The sequence below is a fragment of the Dreissena polymorpha genome, chromosome 3 (genome assembly GCF_020536995.1).
Source record: "Dreissena polymorpha isolate Duluth1 chromosome 3, UMN_Dpol_1.0, whole genome shotgun sequence".
Taxonomy (NCBI): domain Eukaryota; kingdom Metazoa; phylum Mollusca; class Bivalvia; order Myida; family Dreissenidae; genus Dreissena; species Dreissena polymorpha.
In genome coordinates, this window is record NC_068357.1 from 71,384,429 (window position 1) to 71,407,504 (window position 23,076).

At 38.2% G+C, this 23,076-nt stretch overlaps 1 protein-coding gene across 1 annotated transcript in view; it reads right to left on the reverse strand.

The window, feature by feature from the left end:
* Positions 1 to 23,076, reverse strand: part of LOC127874702 (dynein axonemal heavy chain 6-like) — a 279,888-nt gene that overhangs the window by 40,667 nt on the left and 216,145 nt on the right. The window contains 6 exon segments of the mRNA XM_052419240.1: positions 6,465 to 6,719; positions 9,064 to 9,176; positions 10,694 to 10,798; positions 11,477 to 11,542; positions 12,127 to 12,359; positions 17,666 to 17,802. Coding sequence (XP_052275200.1) covers positions 6,465 to 6,719; positions 9,064 to 9,176; positions 10,694 to 10,798; positions 11,477 to 11,542; positions 12,127 to 12,359; positions 17,666 to 17,802 — 909 coding nt within the window.

Consider the following 23,076-nt stretch of genomic DNA (forward strand, 5'->3'; position numbering starts at 1 on the left):
CTGAACATTAACACCTCTGTGTGAAACCTAGTCAGGAGCTATGCTGTCCGCTATAAAGTCAGACCAGCCAATACAACTGTGAAGTCTAGTCAGGAGCTATGCTGTCCACTATAAAGTCAGACCAGCCAATGCAACTGTGAAGTCTAGTCAGGAGCTATGCTGGTCGCTATAAAGTCAGACCAGCCAATGCAACTGTGAAGTCTAGTCAGGAGCTATGCTGTCCGCTATAAAGCCAGACCAGCCAATACAACTGTGAAGTCTAGTCAGGAGCTATGCTGTCCACTATAAAGCCAGACCAGCCAATGCAACTGTGAAGTCTAGTCAGGAGCTATGCTGTCCGCTTTAAAGTTAGACCAGCCAATACAACTGTGAAGTCTAGTCAGGAGCTATGCTGTCCGCTATAAAGCCAGACCAGCCAATGCAACTGTGAAGTCTAGTCAGGAGCTATGCTGTCCATTATAAAGTCAGACCAGCCAATGCAACTGTGAAGTCTAGTCAGGAGCTATGCTGTCCGCTATAAAGTCAGACCAGCCAATACAACTGTGAAGTCTAGTCAGGAGCTATGCTGTCCGCTATAAAGTCAGACCAGCCAATGCAACAGTGAAGTCTAGTCAGGAGCTATGCTGTCCGCTATAAAGTCAGACCAGCCAATACAACTGTGAAGTCTAGTCAGGAGCTATGCTGTCCGCTATAAAGCCAGACCAGCCAATACAACTGTGAAGTCTAGTCAGGAGCTATGCTGTCCGCTATAAAGCCAGACCAGCCAATGCAACTGTGAAGTCTAGTCAGGAGCTATGCTGTCCGCTATAAAGCCAGACCAGCCAATGCAACTGTGAAGTCTAGTCAGGAGCTATGCTGTCCGCTATAAAGCCAGACCAGCCAATGCAACTGTGAAGTCTGGTCAGGAGCTATGCTGTCCGCTATAAAGTCAGACCAGCCAATGCAACTGTGAAGTCTGGTCAGGAGCTATGCTGTCCGCTATAAAGTCAGACCAGCCAATGCAACTGTGAAGTCTAGTCAGGAGCTATGCTGTCCACTATAAAGCCAGACCAGCCAATGCAACTGTGAAGTCTAGTCAGGAGCTATGCTGTCTGCTATAAAGTCAGACCAGCCAATGCAACTGTGAAGTCTAGTCAGGAGCTATGCTGTCCGCTATAAAGTCAGACCAGCCAATGCAACTGTGAAGTCTAGTCAGGAGCTATGCTGTCCGCTATAAAGTCAGACCAGCCAATACAACTGTGAAGTCTAGTCAGGAGCTATGCTGTCCGCTATAAAGTCAGACCAGCCAATGCAACTGTGAAGTCTAGTCAGGAGCTATGCTGTCCGCTATAAAGTCAGACCAGCAATGCAACTGTGAAGTCTGGTCAGGAGCTATGCTGTCCGCTATAAAGCCAGACCAGCCAATGCAACTGTGAAGTCTAGTCAGGAGCTATACTGTCCGCTATAAAGTCAGACCAGCCAATACAACTGTGAAGTCTAGTCAGGAGCTATACTGTCCGCTATAAAATCAGACCAGCAAATGCAACTGTGAAGTCTAGTCAGGAGCTATGCTGTCCCCTATAAAGCCAGACCAGTCAATGCAACTGTGAAGTCTAGTCAGGAGCTATGCTGTCCGCTTTAAAGTCAGACAAGCCAATGCAACTGTGAAGTCTAGTCAGGAGCTATGCTGTCCGCTATAAAATCAGACCAGCCAATACAACTGTGAAGTCTAGTCAGGAGCTATGCTGTCCGCTATAAAGCCAGACCAGCCAATGCAACTGTGAAGTCTAGTCAGGAGCTATGCTGTCAGCTATAAAACCAGACCAGCAGATGCAACTGTGAAGTCTAGTCAGGAGCTATGCTGTCCGCTATAAAGTCAGACCAGCCAATACAACTGTGAAGTCTAGTCAGGAGCTATGCTGTCCACTATAAAGTCAGACCAGCCAATACAACTGTGAAGTCTAGTCAGGAGCTATGCTGTCCGCTATAAAGTCAGACCAGCCAATACAACTGTGAAGTCTAGTCAGGAGCTATGCTGTCCGCTATAAAGTCAGACCAGCCAATGCAACTGTGAAGTCTAGTCAGGAGCTATGCTGTCCGCTATAAAGTCAGACCAGCCGATACAATGAGGTCTAGTCAGGAGCTATACTGTCCAATATAAAGTCAGACCAGCCAATGCAACTGTAAAGTCTAGTCAGGAGCTATGCTGTCCGCTATAAAGTCAGACCAGCCAATGCAACTGTGAAGTCTGGTCAGGAGCTATGCTGTCCGCTATAAAGCCAGACCAGCCAATACAACTGTGAAGTCTAGTCAGGAGCTATACTGTCTGCTATAAAGTCAGACCAGCCAATACAACTGTGAAGTCTAGTCAGGAGCTATGCTGTCGCTATAAAACCAGACCAGCCAATGCATCTGTGAAGTCTAGTCAGGAGCTATGCTGTCCGCTTTAAAGTCAGACCAGCCGATACAACTGTGAAGTCTAGTCAGGAGCTATGCTGTCCGCTATAAAGTCAGACCAGCCGATACAACTGTGAAGTCTAGTCAGGAGCTATACTGTCCGCTATAAAGTCAGACCAGCCGATACAACTGTGAAGTCTAGTCAGGAGCTATACTGTCCGCTATAAAGTCAGACCAGCCAATACAACTGTGAAGTCTAGTCAGGAGCTTTGCTGTCCGCTATAAAGTCAGACCAGCCAATACAACTGTGAAGTCTAGTCAGGAGCTATGCTGTCCGCTATAAAGTCAGACCAGCCAATGCAACTGTGAAGTCTAGTCAGGAGCTATACTGTCCGCTATTTAGCCAGACCAGCCAATACAACTGTGAAGTCTGGTCAGGAGCTATACTGTCCGCTATAAAGTCAGACCAGCCAATACAACTGTGAAGTCTAGTCAGGAGCTATACTGTCCACTATAAAGTCAGACCAGCCAATACAACTGTGAAGTCTAGTCAGGAGCTTTGCTGTACGCTATAAAGCCAGACCAGCCAATGCAACTGTGAAGTCTAGTCAGGAGCTATGCTGGTCGCTATAAAGCCAGACCAGCCAATACAACTGTGAAGTCTAGTCAGGAGCTATACTGTCCGCTATTTAGCCAGACCAGCCAATACAACTGTGAAGTCTGGTCAGGAGCTATGCTGTCCGCTATAAAGTCAGACCAGCCGATACAACTGTGAAGTCTAGTCAGGAGCTATACTGTCCGCTATAAAGTCAGACCAGCCGATACAACTGTGAAGTCTAGTCAGGAGCTATACTGTCCACTATAAATTCAGACCAGAAAATGCAACTGTGAAGTCTAGTCAGGAGCTATGCTGTCCGCTATAAAGTCAGAACAGCCGATACAACTGTGAAGTCTAGTCAGGAGCTATGCTGTCAGCTATAAAGTCAGACCAGCCAATGCAACTGTGAAGTCTAGTCAGGAGCTATGCTATCCGCTATAAAGTCAGACCAGCCGATACAACTGTGAAGTCTAGTCAGGAGCTATACTGTCTGCTATAAAGTCAGACCAACCAATGCAACTGTGAAGTCTAGTCAGGAGCTATGCTGTCCGCTATAAAGTCAGACCAGCCAATACAACTGTGAAGTCTAGTCAGGAGCTATGCTGTCCGCTATAAAGTCAGACCAGCCAATGCAACTGTGAAGTCTAGTCAGGAGCTATGCTGTCCGCTATAAAGTCAGACCAGCCAATACAACTGTGAAGTCTAGTCAGGAGCTATGCTGTCGCTATAAAGTCAGACCAGCCAATACAACTGTGAAGTCTAGTCAGGAGCTATGCTGTCCGCTATAAAGCCAGACCAGCCAATGCAACTGTGAAGTCTAGTCAGGAGCTATGCTGTCCACTATAAAGTCAGAACAGCCGATACAACTGTGAAGTCTAGTCAGTAGCTATGCTGTCCGCTATAAAGCCAGACCAGCCAATACAACTGTGAAGTCTAGTCAGGAGCTATGCTGTCCGCTATAAAGTCAGAACAGCCGATACAACTGTGAAGTCTAGTCAGGAGCTATGCTGTCAGCTATAAAGTCAGACCAGCCAATGCAACTGTGAAGTCTAGTCAGGAGCTATGCTATCCGCTATAAAGTCAGACCAGCCGATACAACTGTGAAGTCTAGTCAGGAGCTATACTGTCTGCTATAAAGTCAGACCAACCAATGCAACTGTGAAGTCTAGTCAGGAGCTATGCTGTCCGCTATAAAGTCAGACCAGCCAATACAACTGTGAAGTCTAGTCAGGAGCTATGCTGTCCGCTATAAAGTCAGACCAGCCAATGCAACTGTGAAGTCTAGTCAGGAGCTATGCTGTCCGCTATAAAGTCAGACCAGCCAATACAACTGTGAAGTCTAGTCAGGAGCTATGCTGTCGCTATAAAGTCAGACCAGCCAATACAACTGTGTAGTCTAGTCAGGAGCTATGCTGTCCGCTATAAAGCCAGACCAGCCAATACAACTGTGAAGTCTAGTCAGTAGCTATGCTGTCCGCTATAAAGCCAGACCAGCCAATACAACTGTGAAGTCTAGTCAGGAGCTATGCTGTCCGCTATAAAGTCAGACCAGCCAATGCAACTGTGAAGTCTAGTCAGGAGCTATGCTGGTCGCTATAAAGTCAGACCAGCCAATACAACTGTGAAGTCTAGTAAGGAGCTATGCTGTTCGCTATAAAGCCAGACCAGCCAATGCAACTGTGAAGTCTAGTCAGGAGCTATGCTGTCCGCTTTAAAGTCAGACCAGCCAATGCAACTGTGAAGTCTAGTCAGGAGCTATGCTGTCCGCTATAAAGTCAGACCAGCCAATACAACTGTGAAGTCTAGTCAGGAGCTATGCTGTCCGCTATAAAGTCAGACCAGCCAATGCAACTGTGAAGTCTAGTCAGGAGCTATGCTGTCCGCTATAAAGTCACGCAAGGTTTTGTGGTCTCAGTAACAAACAAGGTATCTCCTGAACAGACTGCACAGATGCCGCAAATTGACTAACACCCATTTTGGCATGATGTGCGTCATATTGTTCTGTAGATAGAAAATTTATCTGCAAGAATGTTGTCACTGACAGAAAATACATAAATAGCCAATATTTATATAAAGTACATCAGAAATCAGGCCTAAAACAGTGTTTCACCAATAATGTCAAGAACAGAAAGGAGTTAAAGGGACTTCTGTCAAAGTCACATATGGGAAACTGTTCAACTTATGTCAAATCTAAACACGCAAAACACAACAACATATCATGTCCAGGTGGCTGGTTCTAATATTTTTGTTTTTGCACTTTAACAAGTGTCACATTTATATGATTTATAAACATGCAACTGTCTGGAACAGGGGAACTTGCATGTGATTTTGAAATGTTTACAAATGCAGAAATTTAAATACATATGAGTTGTACTCTGTGAAAAAGTGGCATAATGCATGTGCGTTAAGTGTCGTAGAAGATTACAACAGGGACGACACTTTCTGCTTTTATAGTATTTTTCGTTTACAGAAAGTCTCTTCGTAGCAAAAATCCAGTTTAGGTGGAAAGTGTCGTCCGCACAGGCTAATCTGGGACAATACTTGACGCACATGAATTAAACCCCTTTTTCAAAGAGCACAGCCCATATATAACAAGAATGCCACAGCATGAAATCAAATGCCATGGTGATTAATAGCGTCTGATTTTACATACTTTCTTTTGCTTTCTAAGATTTTGACTGAGTACATATACATTTACAAGAAGACCTTTATAGTTGACCCAAAGTGCTCACCAGGATATACTGTCACCCATTTTGCAGGCCTCACTTATAAAATGTGTGTGTGTGGGGCGAAACAAATGTTATGAAATTAATATTATGACCTTAATTCATGTGTCAATAATTATGACCTTAATTTATTTCTCAATCATGTAAACTGTTGTTTTTTTACAAAGGGTTTTACACTGTTTGCTTAAAAAGAGAAACAAATGAAACCAAAAACCTGTGTTTGACATAGACGTGGACCATGCAGCACATGACCATACCAGAAACTAACAAAACAAAAATCTGTGTTTTACAAAGATTTTGACAAACAAACATGACAATACTTGGTGCAGAATAGCCCATTTAACAGATAATTTTATCGCTTGGTCCAAGTAAAGATTGGGGCATGGAATAAAAATATTGAGGACAAAGAGACAGAGACCCATGTACTTTTTCCTAAGGATCAGTCTTACACATGCATATCAGAAAAATAAAGGTGCATTTCTTCTCAATCCCCATGACTATAATTTTTAAATCTTTAAATAATGACTACACTCACATATTAGCTTTAATTTCCTACCGTTGAATAATTAAGATAAAAACATTTATTCAGATAACCCCTTTACAGCTCAGAAGCATAGTGAAAATGGCAACAATTATTCCAGGAGCATCAAACAAGAACAGCCTGCAAGAAATCTGCAGAATGTTTAAAAACAGATCAAAGAGCATATAAGTGGCAAGGGGTTAAAATTACTCAAAGTCATGGGAGGGTTTGATGTTAGACGTACCGTAAGAGACCATTGTTGGGTCGAACTCTGCACCCATGAGCTGGTAGGGGTCAGGGGCTGTCTCAAACATCTTCCATTGGCCGTAGAAGCTCATGATGCTCCTACACAGTTTGTTGAAGGTAGTGAAGCTGGCCTCCAGGTGCTGGCACTGCGCCCACATGGCCTCTGACACCCAGCGCGGCGGGCGCTTGTGCTTCTTGGAGCTCGGGTCTCCACTCTGGGCCTGAGACTCGAGTCGCTCCATGGGGCTCAAACCTGGCAAAAGGAATGAAAACTAATGAGGCTTGTTCTGGAAAAACGGGCTGTGTGTAAAGTGTTGTCTCTGATTAGCCTGTGTGGACTGCTGTTAAGTTAACCTGGGTTGACACTTTATGCACCTGTGTGGACTGCGGTTAAGTTAACCTGGGTTGACACTTTACGCACCTGCATTAAAGCCCTATTGCTCGAGACAGGTTCAATTTAAAGAGAATATGCTTCTCATTTGAGATTTTCAAAACACTCATGGTAAATTTGGTATTTCAGATTGTTAGAAATTAATCCTTAAAATAGCTTGTTTTTTTTTATACTTTTAATGACAAAATTGGATTGATCTGTTGTCAATCTGTTAAGTTGCCAAACCATGTGTTAATATATCAGTGGTCAACAATAGAGCATATTTATAGTTGCATTATCCAAACAAGTTAGATAATATCCTTGAACAATCATTCATTGACAAGCATACATAGTCTACTGGTCTATAACAAACTTAACATATTATAACCACTAGAATCAATAAAATACAACTTGAGCTAAGCTTTATTTAATTAAATTTAAAATTGCCAGGTTATTGAACTTAACCAACATATAATTACAAGAAGATCAGCACTTTTGCAAGATAGCAAACTTGAATTCTGATAGAGTTGATAACGATTAAAGGTTATTACACTATGACAAGATAGCATTTTACCAATATTGTCACGAACTTGGTGAAAACAGGAATAAAACTGTTGAACTTTAAGAATGCAATTAAATACTTAAGATCCATAACATAACAATTTCTGAGACAATTTGGCTTTGCATGGAACTTACATGAGGCATAATGTCAAAACACACTTTTAAAAAGTTTTATGAAAATAGGATGAAAATTGTTTCAAATCAGAAATGGCAGTAGTGTTCTTACCACCAATAAGTTGACCTTAGCAAACTGATATACCCTGGTATCTTCCATTAGGGATGTTACAAAATGATTCAAATCTGAAGGCCAGTGAAGCTATGTTAACAAGAGCTTGTCACAGTAGTGCCAAATCCTCGCCAAAATGTGTTTGCTTGTATGATGTTTGTTTTAGAGAGTAGAATATTATTTGTAAAACATAGCACCTGTGTCATCTATTTATATTTCAAGGAATAATTAGTTATATAGTGTTGGAGTAATGCTGTAGAGAATAAAATATATGGAAATGAAAGAAAGGGAGGTAATTAAAATAGAAGACTATAAACAGTTACTGTTCTTGATCACTGTATTTTTCCTAAAACTCATCTATTCATTAAAATATTATTGTAAAATTAGATATTAAAAATTGAAAAGCTAAAATATTAACTATGAAATTAAATTAAATAATTTAAAATTATAAATAAATAAAATATCAATAATAATAAAAAAATAAATAAATAAAGGGAGATAAATAAAAAACTAAGACCGAAAGAGTTATGGTTCATGTTCACTGCACTTCTCCTAGTTGCCATCCATTTATATTTCTAGTTTCAAGTAAATCCCTTTAGTAGATTTAGAGTTATGCTCCGGACAAAAATTTACTTTGAAATTAAATAAAGGGAGATAATTCAAAAGGTAAGGTAGATAGAGTTATGGTTCTTAGTCACCTCTTCTACTTGCCATCTGTTTATATTTCAAGTTTCAAGTAAATCCTTTCAGTAGATTTAGAGTTATACTCTGGACAAAAATTTACTTTGAAATTATATAAAGGGAGATAATTAAAAAACTAAGGTAGATAGAGTAATGGTTCTTGGTCACTGCACTTCTCCTAGTTGCCATCTGTTTATAGTCTAAGTTTAAAGTAAATCCATTGAATAAATTTGGAGTTATGCTCTAGACAAAGTTTCTGACGGAAAGACGGACACACAGAACTGAAATCGCAGTCTGTTCAGGTTTTATGCTGTTTGCTTCTCATCAGTATCTAAAAATCAGAGATGAAGCCTTAAAAACTTGAATCTAGTAAGAAAGGTCTTTAACTAAATATAAGGGACTACAAATGAGTGAAAATACGTATCAAGGTGGTCAAAGGTTAATTTAAATTCTTTCACTGGGGGTAAGTGCATTACCTACTTTAAACATGCTCATCAGTATCTAAAAATCGGAGATGAAGCCTTAAAAACTTGAATCTAGTAAGAAAGGTCTTTAACTAAATATAAGGGACTACAAATGAGTGAAAATACGTATCAAAGTGGTCAAAGGTTAATTTAAATTCTTTCACTGGGGGTAAGTGCATTACCTACTTTAAACATGCTATGCCGACTGACCCTCTGACCAACACAGTGACTCGAATATACCTCTCTCAATCTTTATTAATGAGGGTAAAATAATGTAAGATAGGTTTGATTTTACCGTCATGTTCGTTCCTGGTCTTCTCATCCATCATGCCGGCCAGGATGTTGCCCTGTAGGAACGTCTGCCACTCAAACTGTGGGATACAACCCACACCTGCAATGTCCTCAAACCTGCAAAGGGAAGTAGTCAAGGTACTGGACACATAATCATAAGGCAGAGTAAAAATGTCTAAAAATTTGATTGGAGTTTGCAATCATTAGTTGCCATATTGGACTATTTTTTTATCTTTCTGAAATATTTTCTTTCTGAAACATTTTTGGTCTTTTTTTAATGCTTATTTATGTATAAAGAGGGACAAAATATATTATTTTCCAATTAACTTAAATACAGTTAACGGTATAAGTAGTTAAGTTAGTGAGGAAGAAATTTGTCAAATCTCACAAACTAGAAGCAAATGGCCGTTTACAGATGACGATATTTAAATAACAAGGGCTGTTTGTAAAACATGCATGCCCCCCATTTGGGCTGTCAGTTGTAGTGGCAGCCATTGTGTGAATACGTTTTTTGTCACTGTGACCTTGACCTCTGACCTAGTGACCTGAAAATCAATAGGGGTCATCTGCCAGTCATGATCAATATACCTATGAAGTTTCATGATACTAGGCCTAATAATTCTTGAGTTATCATCAGGAAATCATTTAACTGTGTTGAGTCACTGTGACCTTGACCTCAGACCTAGTGACCTGAAAATTAATAGGGGTTATCTGCCAGTCATGATCAATGTACCTATGAAGTTTCATGATCCTAGGTGTTAGCATTCTTGAGTTATCATCCAGAAACCATTTTACTGTTTTGAGTCACTGTGACCTTGACCTTTGACCTAGTGACCTGAAAATCAATAGGGGTCATCTGCCAGTCATGATCAATGTTCCTATGAAGTTTCATGATCCTAGGCCTAAGCATTCTTGAGTTATCATCCGGAAATCATTTTACTGTTTCGAGTCACTGTGACCTTGACCTTTGACCTAGTGACCTGAAAATCAATAGGGGTCATCTGCCAGTCATGATCAATGTTCCTATGAAGTTTCATGATATTAGGCGTAAGCATTCTTGAGTTATCATCCGGAAACCATTTTACTGTTTCAAATCACTGTGACCTTGGCCTTTGACATAGTGACCTGAAAATCAATAGGGGTCATCTGCCAGTCATGATCAATGTTCCTATGAAGTTTCATGATACTAGGCGTAAGCTTTCTTGAGTTATCATCAGGAAACCATTTTACTGTTTCGAGTCACTGTGACCTTGACCTTTGACCTAGTGATCTGAAAATCAATAGGGGTCATCTGCCAGTCATGATCAATGTACCTATGAAGTTTCATGATCCTAGGCCTAAGCGTTCTTGAGTTATCATCCAGAAACCATTTTACTATTTCGAGTCACTGTGACCTTGACCTTTGACCTAGTGACCTGAAAATCAATAGGGGTCATCTGCCAGTCATGATCAATGTACCTATGAAGTTTCATGATCCTAGGCCTAAGCGTTCTTGAGTTATCATCCGGAAACCATTTGGTGGATGGACCGAAGGACGGACCGACCGACGGACAGACCGACCGACAGACATGTGCAAAACAATATACCCCCTCTTCTTCGAAGGGGGGCATAAAAAGATAACTGATTTCCCCTACTTGTCATTTGACCGCATGATGCTGGTAGCCAACAGGGTGCTGAAGGTCAGCTGATGTCGTGAGAACAGCGCCACCGACACCACCCGGTAAATACTGAAGGTGAGTCTGAAATAAAGTCAGGTTGTGAGATTCTCAAAAACTCAAATTAAGGCCGAACTAATCAGTTTGTGATAATCACAAATACTCACGGTAAGTCTGAAATAATATAAGGTTGTGAGAATCCCATTTAAGTAACTACGAGAAATCCATAAAATATTTTGCACTATTTTAACATTATAAAAATTCTTAACATAGAAACATTTTCATAAATTTGCTCATATAAAAAATAATACAATATTAATACATATACCAGGTTAACAGTCATGTACGAACAAGTTATGTTAAGGCATAAAATGCAAGTCATGAAAATCACTTTTCAGTAACTTAACAGTATGGCATATACAAGACTTTTATAACAATTTTATATAAATTTTAGAGTTATGAAACAGACACTGCATTTATATAAGGCACGCCCTGGGAAAACAAGGCTTAATGCATTTGTGTGGACAATAAATGTGGCCTCTTAAGTGTTCACAAAGTAATTGTTGACGATGGACAACGCTAGACAAACAAGTGACAAAAGGTGATCACAAAAGATCATCATAGCACATTTTGCTACGGTGAGCTTAAAAAAACACTAAACATATAATTATTAAAGCTGTGTCACATTAGAGCATTGAAAGAAAAGCATCTGGTGCTAAAACCGGTTAAATGCCCCCCCCCCCCCCCCCCACCCTCGTTTACCTGTTGATCATTTCCAGCATGTGTTTCTTGAGTTCCAGTGGGTTTTCAGGTGACCTTGGCCGGGTCCTCTCCCACCAGGGACTGGCGGCGCTGAACACTCGGACGCTGCACCTTCTCATCAGACCTGACACATGGGTGAGGAATGCTATATGTAATACCTAGCTATAGAATTTGTTAATTTTGGGACGTTTATGTGCATCGGAAAGTGTGCCAATACTGGCCAACGACATACCATAGCCATGATGTAACAATTTATTAACGATAGTGTGCAAGAAATCGATTATGTGTCATATACCTGCATCTGGCACAACAGAAAAAGCGAAATCAGCAAACCTTTAAGCTGGGCCTTTGAAATCCATATAAGAAAAACATTAATGTAGTTTGTTATTATTTATAGTAAGGTATATAGTACTAAAAGCTTGTTGGCACAATGTCACACAACTTGTCAGTAATACATGTAATTATTTTTCATGTAACATGCAATTGTGATATTATATGGTACATGACAAAGTAACAATATGGACAGGCTCACACATCCACTCTCAAGCATATACACCTGTCCAATGTGACTGCTATATCAAGCTTTCTGCAAGCAGGCTTGAATTTTTTTTATTGATTACCTTCTTGCCTCCCTATCAACTCGTGCTGACTCCTCCCCAGTGGTTGCCCCTGGCAACCGGGCCGTGGAGTGACGCCGTGGCGTGCCGACCTGGATTCCAGCACCGAGGGAGGTGCGCCGCTTAGCCTGCTCCTTCACGGACATCTGACCAGATATGGCCGCAATGAACATGTCCTGGAACCAGTCCAGGGAGAACTGGTACATCACGTCTATGCCTGACAGGTCGGCGAGTACGAAATAAAGTGTCGAGCCTCGGGTAGCGACCTGAGTGAAAATAGAAAGAGAGAGTCAAAATGGCCTTATCCTAAGTACAACAAACACAGCGACCAGCTCTGACAGCTGAATGAAATTGCATACACAATTTAAACTTCATGTACCTCACGCCATTCAAAATTATTAAATTAAAATTCAATAGAATGTAATATTAGTTACACTGTTAGTAACTGATGGTGTCAGGGATATACACCCTCAATAATTTCATACTACACTTCAACACCGTTATTTCGAAGTCGTCGGGGCCGTTAAAAAAACTTCGGATTAACGATAATTCGAAATAAACATTTGACAGACGACTTCTTTGATTCTGTAATAATAAAACGTTGTGGAATTCGCATGGTTCGGTTACACGCTACTATTAATAATTGTTTACTTTAAAAAAGTAAACTAGTCAGATTGCAATAGACTTGTAACAAACGAAGGAATAAAACGATTCTTGTTCTTCTTTTTATGTTTTCTCTAAGTACAGAACATATTAAATATAATGAATATGCACTAATAATCAGAACATATAAAATATAATGAATAGCACAAATTATCAAACCACATCAAATATAACGAGTAGCACAAATTGTCATACATGTAAATACAGATGAATACATTTTCGGAAATGAATTAACATTTTTTGTAAACAAGACGCGATGTTTCTCTGAACAGCACTAAACTGGACGCGTGTATCATATTTCTCCTATTTGTCAAGCACATTGAAGAACTCACTTCCGCCCGTGTTTTGCTCGCAGAAGGTAGAGTTTATATAAGATGAATTTCATTGGACAACATTTACTCAGACCTAACGTGACACGTTTATTTGTTACTAAAGAATGCAAAACTACATAAATAGTAATTATCGGCTTTTGACGACATTATAAAATTAACACGCTACGCGCAGACGACAAAGGTGTAATTATCACTTTTTGACGCGCCACGCCCAGACGACAAAGGTGTGAAACTATGCTCAGCGTTTTGCAGCTTTGACTTCGGATTAAAGATTGATGATTAGGTGCGAATAATAATGTTGAGACCGACAGAATCACTTCGAATTAACGATTTTGTCGGTTTAACGAAGTTCGGATTAACAATAAAATTTTACATTAAACAAAGGCGAACCAAAATCGGGACCGGAAAAATACTTCGAAATAACGGTGACTTCGGATTATCGGTGTTCGAAATAACGGTGTTGAAGTGTATATGAGAGTGCAGCTCAAGTATGGTATGAAAGTACTGAGGGTGTATATCCCATACACCATTATGTAGTTACTAATATACGAGTATATCTCAATTACTCAATTACTCGGGGGTGTATGGAAATTACTCTGGGTTTATGGAAAATACACCATGTGCACCTGACCGCTCTAGGCCTATGGGATTAGGTCATTTTTGTAGGAGAATTTATGCAATGCTGAATTTAATTTTTTGTATAACTTAGATATTCTAGGATTTTCAACCTTTCATTTCAACATCTAAAATATTGTGAAAAAAGGCACTGAACTATAACTGAAAATTTAATAGTAGAAATAAACTGAATGTTCTTCAAGTCCCAGAAATAACCAAAATAAAAACTGGATAATACGCCACAACCAAATAATTATGAAATTTTGGTGAGGAAAGGATAAACCAATTCCAATAAGTAAAGTATACAAGAGGGCCATGATGGCCCTGTATCACTCCACTGTTTTTTCTTTGCGAAAAAACGTGCAATGCGCATGGGTTGAAATGTACTCAAGCATGTGACTTTCTCTTTCTATCCCTCGTCCCACTGGGCGTTTAAAGTTGGAAGGGTGAGCATTTTTTTATATATGGAAAAAGTTACTACCGTGTCAACTAAACAGACTTAAAAGCCCGGAAATAGTTGCACAGGTTCTTTGCTTATAACGTAGGTACATTTATCTCTCCAAAAAATATTGTCGTTCTTTCTATTTCACATATTTTTAGATGCTGAAGATCAAATCTAAGCATTTGATTTGAAACAGATTTACAAGACCCATAGGAATCAAAATGCCTTAACCCTTTACCAAACAACACATTTTGGACTTTCCCAATGTGAAAGAGGTTGCAGACGTCAATTAAATTAAAAAGGAATAGGTAGGGTAGAAATAATTGTGATAAAAGGAGAAATTGCTCATCAACCCACAAATACCTAAGACCAACAGGCCTGAGAATATTATGATAATCTAAAGATTATTTCTTTATATTTATAAATGTATTTAATTAAGTAATACATTTGACTTCTAAGATCAATTCATAACTTATATTAAGAAAATTATAAAAATGGTCAGAAATATATATGGATTGTTGAGCAATTGACAATCATATCCACAATTCATGAGTCACTATTCACAAATGGAACAATTAATCATTAGTCATTCAAAAGCAGCATATACGATAGTTAAGAACATTGCACTTCATTAATTTCAACACCTTCTCTTGGATACAAAGTTTGAGTTTACCGTGCAGTATCATATATTGACTTTTCTTGAAATAATTATGTTCATGGAAGTTGTGTTTTTAAAATCAATAATATATTATTTAAAATTAATAACATATTATTAAACTGGTTTAAACACTACAAAAAAGACATGAAATTAACATGTCATCCAAAATATTTTTATACGGATATACACATGTATGGTCACTTTAGACATATATAAATAAAACCTGACTTTTTTCAGTTTATAAGAAAAACATTCATAACACATGTTCTTACTTCAATGCCTTTGTAAGCAGTCACCATCTGACCTAAAATGGCACTAAATGACAGGGTTTTATCTCATGTTTACAAGATGTTGATGTTGTTGTTGGTCACAGCCAAAGGGCCGCAGTAATTTCGACTGGTAAACGTCATATGTTCAGTTTTGTGACCCCCGGGGCCGGGTCAAATTTGAGCCCAGGTGAATAATTTGAACACATTTGGTGGAGGACTATTAGATATCACTACATACCAATTTTAGTAGCCCTAGGCTCTTTATTTAAGAAAAAGAAGATTTTTAAAGTTTGCACAAAATAGGCCTTATTTAAGCATGTTCTTTTTTGTGACCCCTGGGGCAAGGTCAAATTTGTTCCCAGGGGCATAATTTGAACAAACTTAGTAGAGAACTATTAGATGTCACTACCTACCGAATTTGGTAGAAATAGGCCCAATGGTTATGGACAAGAAGATTTTTTATAGTTTGCACAAAATGGGCCCAATATAAGCATATGTTCAATTTTGTGACCCCTGGGGAAAGGTCAAATTTGATCCCAGGGGCTTAATTTGAACAAACTTGGTAGAGGACTATAAGATGTCATTACATACAAAATTTGGTAGCCCTATGCCATACGGTTATGGACAAGAAGCCTTTTAAAGTTTGCACAAAATAGGCCTTATATAAGCAAATTTTTGATTGTTTGACCCCCCAGGGCAGGGTCAAATTTGACCCCAGGGGCATAATTTGAACAAACTTGGTAGAGGACTATAAGATGTCACTACATACCACATTTGGTAGCCGTAAGCCCAATGGTTATGGACGAGAAGATTTTTAAAGTTTTCACAAAATAGGCCTTATATTAGCAAATTTTCAATTTTTTTACCCCCCGAGGCAGGGTCAAATTTGACCAAGGGGCATAATTTGAACAAACTTGGAAGAGGACTATAAGATGTCACTACATACAAAATTTGGTAGACCTTGGCCCTATGGTTATGGACAAGAAGATTTTTAAAGTTTTCACAAAATAGGCCTTATATAAGCAAATGTTCAATTTTTTGACCCCCCGGGGGCAGGGTCAAATTTGACCCCAGGGGCATAATTTGAACAAACTTGGTAGAGGACTATAAGATGTCACTACATAGCAAATTTGGTAGCCCTAGGCCTAATGGTTATGGACAAGTAGATTTTTAAAGTTTGCACAAAAAAGGCCTTATATAAGCAAATTTTCAATTTTTTAACCCCCCGGGGCATGGTCAAATTTGACCCCAGGGGCATAATTTGAACAAACTTGGTAGAGGACTATAAGATGTCACTACATAGCAAAATTGGTAGCCCTAGGCCCAATGGTTATTGACAAGAAGATTTTTAAAGTTTGCACACAATAGGCCTTATATAAGCAAATTTTCAATTTTTTAACCCCCCGGGGCAGGGTCAAATTTGACCCCAGGGGCATAATTTGAACAAACTTGGTAGAGGACTATAAGATGTCACTACATAGCAAATTTGGTAGCCCTACGCCCAATGGTTATGGACAAGAAGATTTTTAAAGTTTGCACAAAATAGGCCTTATATAAGCAAATTTTCAATTTTTTAATCCCTTGGGGCAGGGTCAAATTTGACCCCAGGGGCATAATTTGAACAAACTTGGTAGAGGACTATAAGATGTCACTACATACCAAATTTGGTAGCCCTACGCCCAATGGTTATGGACAAGAAGATTTTTAAAGTTTGCACAAAATAGGCCTTATATAAGCAAATTTTCAATTTTTTGACCCCCCGGGGCAGGGTCAAATTTAACCCCAGGGGCATAATTTGAACAGACTTGGTAGAGGACTATAAGATGTCACTACATAGCAAAATTGGTAGCCCTAGGCCCAATGGTTATGGACGAGAAGATTTTTAAAGTTTGCACAAAATAGGCCTTATATAAGCAAATTTTCAATTTTTTGACCCCCCGGGGCAGGGTCAAATTTGACCCAAGGGGCATAATTTGAACAAACTTGGTAGAGGACTATAAGATGTCACTACATACCAAATTTGATAGCCCTAGGCCCAATGGTTATGAACAAGAAGATTTATAAAGTTTGCACAAAATAGGCCTTATATAAGCAAATTTTCAATTTTTTGACCTCCCGGGGCAGGGTCAAATTTGACCCCAGGGGCATAATTTGAACAAATTTAAAAGAGGTTCACCACAGGAACATTCCTGATAAATTTCATCAGAATTGGACCAGTAGTTTAGGAGAAGAAGATGTTTAAAAAAAAGTTAACGCACGGACGCACACATGACGGACACTGGACCATGACATAAGCCCCGCTGGTCTTTGGCCAGTGGAGCTTAAAATACCAAATTAAGCCTTTACAACTTAGATATGTATTTTAACGCTTTTGTTGTCCCTAGAAAGTTTAATTTAAGACCTTTCTTACTCAATACATGTTTTAAAGGCTTCATTTCCAACCCTTAGATACTGTTGTGCAGCAAACAGCATAAACCCTGAACAGACTACGAGTTACTCCCAGGCTGTTCTGGTTTTATGCTGGTTGTAAAAGCCATTTTCACTTCGTTTCCCATGGGGGAAAGGGTTAACACACTTAAAGAGAATCTCTTACTGGCAGGTATTTCTTCCTAGCGAGGTTGAGCCGTTTCTCTGTGTCCTCAGATTGCTTGATTCTGTCATAGATCTCACCCGCCATGCCCTTGCTCTGCTGCAGGGTGTCCACGAGGTCCTGGTCATCGAGAATGTGACCTGAAAAAATGGACAAAAAACATGTGTATACCAATATGATCATTTCTCCCTTACCTCTCCCTTACCTCTGATTCAAGTATGTGTGTTGTCAGTAATTGCTAGCATTAGAATGTGTACTTACTACTGATAAACCAGTGTCTTTAACCTTATCCACTTAGATGCGTATTTTGACACAGTTATACCCTTAGAAACTTACATTTAATTAAAGACCTTTCTTACTAGATTCAAGTTTTAAAAGCTTCATTTCCATCCCTAAGATACTGATGAGCAGCAAACAGCATAAAACCTGAACAGACTGTAAGTTACTCGCAGGCTGTTCTGGTTTTATGCTGTTTGCACATAGCCATTGCCACTTTGCTTCTGAGTGGGAAAGGGTTAACTGATTGTCATGATATGACAGAAAAACTAAAGAAAACGACTCAAATCTAAACAAATAAACAAACACAAACAAACAAACACATGGAAAACAAAATGCAATGTGATATGAAACATTGATAACATATTGGAATGTGGACAGACATAGTGGCTATTATATGCCCAACCCTTTAAACCTTTCCCTCTCAGAAGCAAAGTGGAAATGTCTATGCAACAGGCTGTTCTAGTTTGATGCTGTTTGCTCCTCATCAGTATCTTAAGGTTGGAAATGAAGCCTTTAAAACTTCTAGTAAGAAAGGTCTTTAATTAAATCTATCTTTCCAAGGGACATCAAAATACATATCTAAGTGGTAAATGGGTTAAAGAGCTTTGATTTATGAGACCCAAAGCCCGAAATGTCAAACAAAGAATAGCATAATAACCTTTTAAATAAATGGGTCAAATGTATCATACACAGGTTAAATTGTAAAATATTTAATAATAACTGTCAAGGCATAAGCGGACAGTGATTATAACTTGAGACAGCTGATGAAGATTTCACGTGTTTCAAAAGCATGTCACATGTTTGCACTATGGTCATCCGATTTATATGAGATATCGCTTCCTTGACCAAGAGCTTAAAATAGAACAATAACATCAAAACTGTAGATTGCAAGTCAGTAATTGGTACACACAATGTTTTAAGTTTACATGTAACACTAAATGTTTTGATTACAATACATCTAATATGTAGTTGTCATATCTTACATAAATAAGAAACATTAGACTGATAAATGAACAATGATAAAGAACGCTCAAGAATAAAAAGACAATTGGGTTGGTTGAACTGAGTGTCAAGGCATATCTTTCACCCAATTTATTAACCCTTTACCACTTAGATACGTATTTTACGTACCTTTTTTACTAGATCCTTTATAACCCTTAGATACTGATGAGCAGAAAACAGCATAATACCTGAACAGTATTGTGAGTTACTCACAGGCTGTTCTGGTTTTATGCTGTTTGCACATGACCATGTTCACTTTGCTTCTGAGTGGGAAAGGGTTAAATTGACCACAAGCATGCTTTCAATCAATTTCACAAAACAAACAATCAGATACTGTTTATTGCAACCACGAGATCCTACAAACGGAGTTTTTTTAGTATGAGAGTAAGCGTTTCATAAATGAAAAATAAGTTGGTGGAGCAATTGGTTATTTGGCAACTTGTAAAGTACTATCATAAAATATTATACCAACTTTTCTTCCCAAAATTGATACAAAAAAATGAATATTATTGATATATATTTTAGAAAACTAGTTCAGCTTCATCCCATTGTTATCATACAGAAGTTCAATATGTTTAAAGTTTCAAAATTTGGACACTGAATGTTCAACTTTGGTTTCTGGTTGTTTGATGAATTATTAGTTATATTCCAGAGGCCATAGATACTGCCTCAATACATTCAGAAAGTCTTCCGCAAATATTTTGGATTGTTTTATCCACTCCAGCAAAATCTGCAGGATGCAGAAAGCAAGACGGAAGCTCTACAAAGATGTCCAAGATTTGTATGAGGGATACACTTGACCCCGTCGCTAGGGACTCCGGGCATCTTGGAAAACCTTCTGCAAGTCTGCAAGTCTTTTTTACGTTTTTTCCACTCGTGAGTGGACCAAAACTCTTCCACTTCTGCAATTCTGGTTGGATTGAATATTTTGAAGCCTTTAAAAGGCTTTCGAAAATTACTTCTAAAATAGTGACAGGTTCCAGAACATAAAAAACTGTTGCAATTTTTCCAAACATCCCAAAATTTAATTGGGTGTCCAAATTTAAGAACTTTCATGATTTTGAGGCAAATGTTTTTTTAACTCCATGATCAGACAGGAAAGGTTCCAGAAGGTTGTAGAATGGATTATAATCTGTTCCAGAATGGTCCCAGATATTTGCTTAAAGACAAGAAACAGCCAGTCTGTTGCCAACATTGATATTATGAAACAGTCTGTGTGATGGAAGGCAGATTTTTAGGCATTGATAAGTAAAGAATGTTGATTTCTTTGTATTCAATGAGAATTATATTACACTTGGCCTTTGACTGTTGCATTTTATTACTGAAATATTTTTATAATACATACGAGGGAAAGATGTAAGTAGGCTTATAAATCCAATTGTATTAAAACATATTGGCCAAGCTCAGTGAAAAGGGGGTTTAATGCATAGGCATAAAGTGCCGTCCTAAATTAGCCTGTGCAGTCCACACAGGCTAATCACGGACGACACTTTTTGCTTGTATGATATTTTCTGTTTAAAGAAAGTTTCTTCTTAGCAAAAATCCAGTTTAGGTGGAAAGTTTAATCGTCCATGATTAGCCTGTGTGGACTGCACAGCATAATCTGGGACAACACTTAATTAACTTCTAGGTCAATTTAAACTTGAATCTTGTTGAAAACCTGTTTTTATGGTGTTACCATGTTTGTTTTCTCATTGGTTGTTCTCACCTCATGATATCTAAAGTTTGTTCATTTCCTTTTTTGAGCATGGCTTATTTGACTGGGCTAGCACAGTACCCTTAATTTCATTTTAAGCGTTAATCTTATCTTAAAGTGTGCTTTTCATGATACAACTCCAAGATAACCTAAAATAAATCCAAGAGTGTTTATGTACTGATTAAATCATGGAAGCCAGATGGTTCAAGTCTTATTGAGCAGCTGCCATTCATATGTGGGCTGGTTTATATTCTGAAAACCAATATTTTACAATGTTCCTACGCAAATCTGTAAATCTGTCAACAAGAAACACCACAAACTTGTAAAAAATCTTGTTAAATGCTGACATTACTCATACATGCCATACGTCCCGGATTGTCCGGGACAGTCCCGGAAATGAAGAACTTGTCCCGCTGTCCCGGAAATCTGTCAAATGTCCCGGAATTTACAAAATCCATACATACATGTACCTTATCTAAGGCTTAACTGCACCTCAAATCTGTGTATATCTGCAGCGTCTCCATGACAATGCCTACCCGAATAGGCAGACTACACTACGTGTCAAAATCGATCAATTAACAAGGGTCCTGTTATCATATCGATTGTCTCACGTTCGCGGTCAAACCGAAAAGGCGGCATTGTTTAATGTGGTTGTTAATTGACTTTTATCTACTACGTCATTATTTCCCGCTGCGTAAGGGCAAATGATAGTTGTTCACACATCTGAAGTCCAACATCGCTGATTAAAAAATTAAAAGCAGTTTATGTTCGCACGTTTAACCGACAAAGAAGTTGAGTAAAAAAGTAAGCATATAAAAACGTCATCCTGTCCGGATTTTAAGTTGACGATCTACCGGTACTGTTTTGTTGTATTTGTTTTATTGTGATTGGTTGTATGTATTGTGAATTGATTTGAGTTGACGATCTAACGGTACTGTATTGATGTATTTTTTATTATATAAATGTTATAAATGAATAAAGGCGTATCAACAACTACGCGTTACACACCGGTCTTAATAACAATAACGCAGTGACGTAACCATCTATGTTTAGAACGCCTAACTGAAAACACGTGGCTTGTATCTAGTAACGGAAGTAGTAATGTTTAATTTGACTTTAATAGATTTAATAAGTGGCTTTCGAACTTTTGCAATTAACGATGTGAAACAAAAAAAAACGTACCAAAAATGCATATGTCTATAAATATCGCTACATTTTATACATGTCCCCGAAAATCGGTAAAAGTCCCGGACAATTTAACTCAATGTCCCGGAATTGGTCTGAAAAATTATGGCATGTATGCATTACTCTCAAAGTATAGCCGTACTGAAATGAAAAATTTCCTTTTCGAGAGATTAAAAATTGTCTTGAAAATTTCAAATGTGCAAAGGGAATAATAAAATCATGACACCAGCACTTTAGATTGCTATTTTAGTTGTGTGAGGCAAATAAATATTCCAGCATTTTCAGATGAAAGTATAATTTCTATCAAGCAAATAATTTTTTAATGGAATAAGCTATACATATTTGACTTTATTGTCAGTATGTGTTGTATTTTAATGGACTATATAGGAGTATTTTCTACCACATTTATATTATAAAAGTTCAAACAATAATAAAAAAGATCATCAATATTTGTATCATAGACATAGACACATTAATCTTTTAAGATATTTTGTTTGGATTATTTTATTAAGAAATTATATCTAAAAAAATATATTTGTTGTATCTCAAATGAGCCCAGTCATGCGAATATAGGTCTTATACCATAGGCAGCCAGGGAAAATGTTCTAGAATTCTTAAGGAACAGTTCTATAAAATTACTAGAATTGTACTGGAACAAATGACTAGAAGTGTTCTGGAATAATCCTTAAAATGGTCTAGAACAATTCAAGAACAGTTATTGAACATTAAATGAGAATAATTTCTAGAACAATTGTTCTAAAACAGTTCTGGAAATATATACAAGAACAATTCTGGAATAGATCTAGAACAATGGTTCAAGAATTGTTCTAGAACAAACTTTCAGAACTGTTTTAGAACTATTTGTTCTACAAATTATTCTCATTTAACATTCAACAACTGTTCTTGAATCTTTCTAGACCATTTTAAGGATGATTCTAGAACACTTCTAGTCATTTGTTCCAGTACAATTCTAGAGATTTTATAGACCAGTTCTAAAACGTTTCGCAGGGTTTTACACACTTGCATTAAACCCCCTTTTTTTACAGAGCACGGCTCATATATTACAAAATTTGTTTGCAACCGCAGCAATCCTCAAAAGAAATAAGCATATAATTCCATTATATTACATGCTCAATTATAAATGTATGGCCAAAAAATTAAGGGGGTCATGGGCATACACGAAATGTATCTCTCTGGGTCTGCTCTTGTTTGTATCATCATCTTTTTTAGATGGTCGCTTTAGCGACCGTCT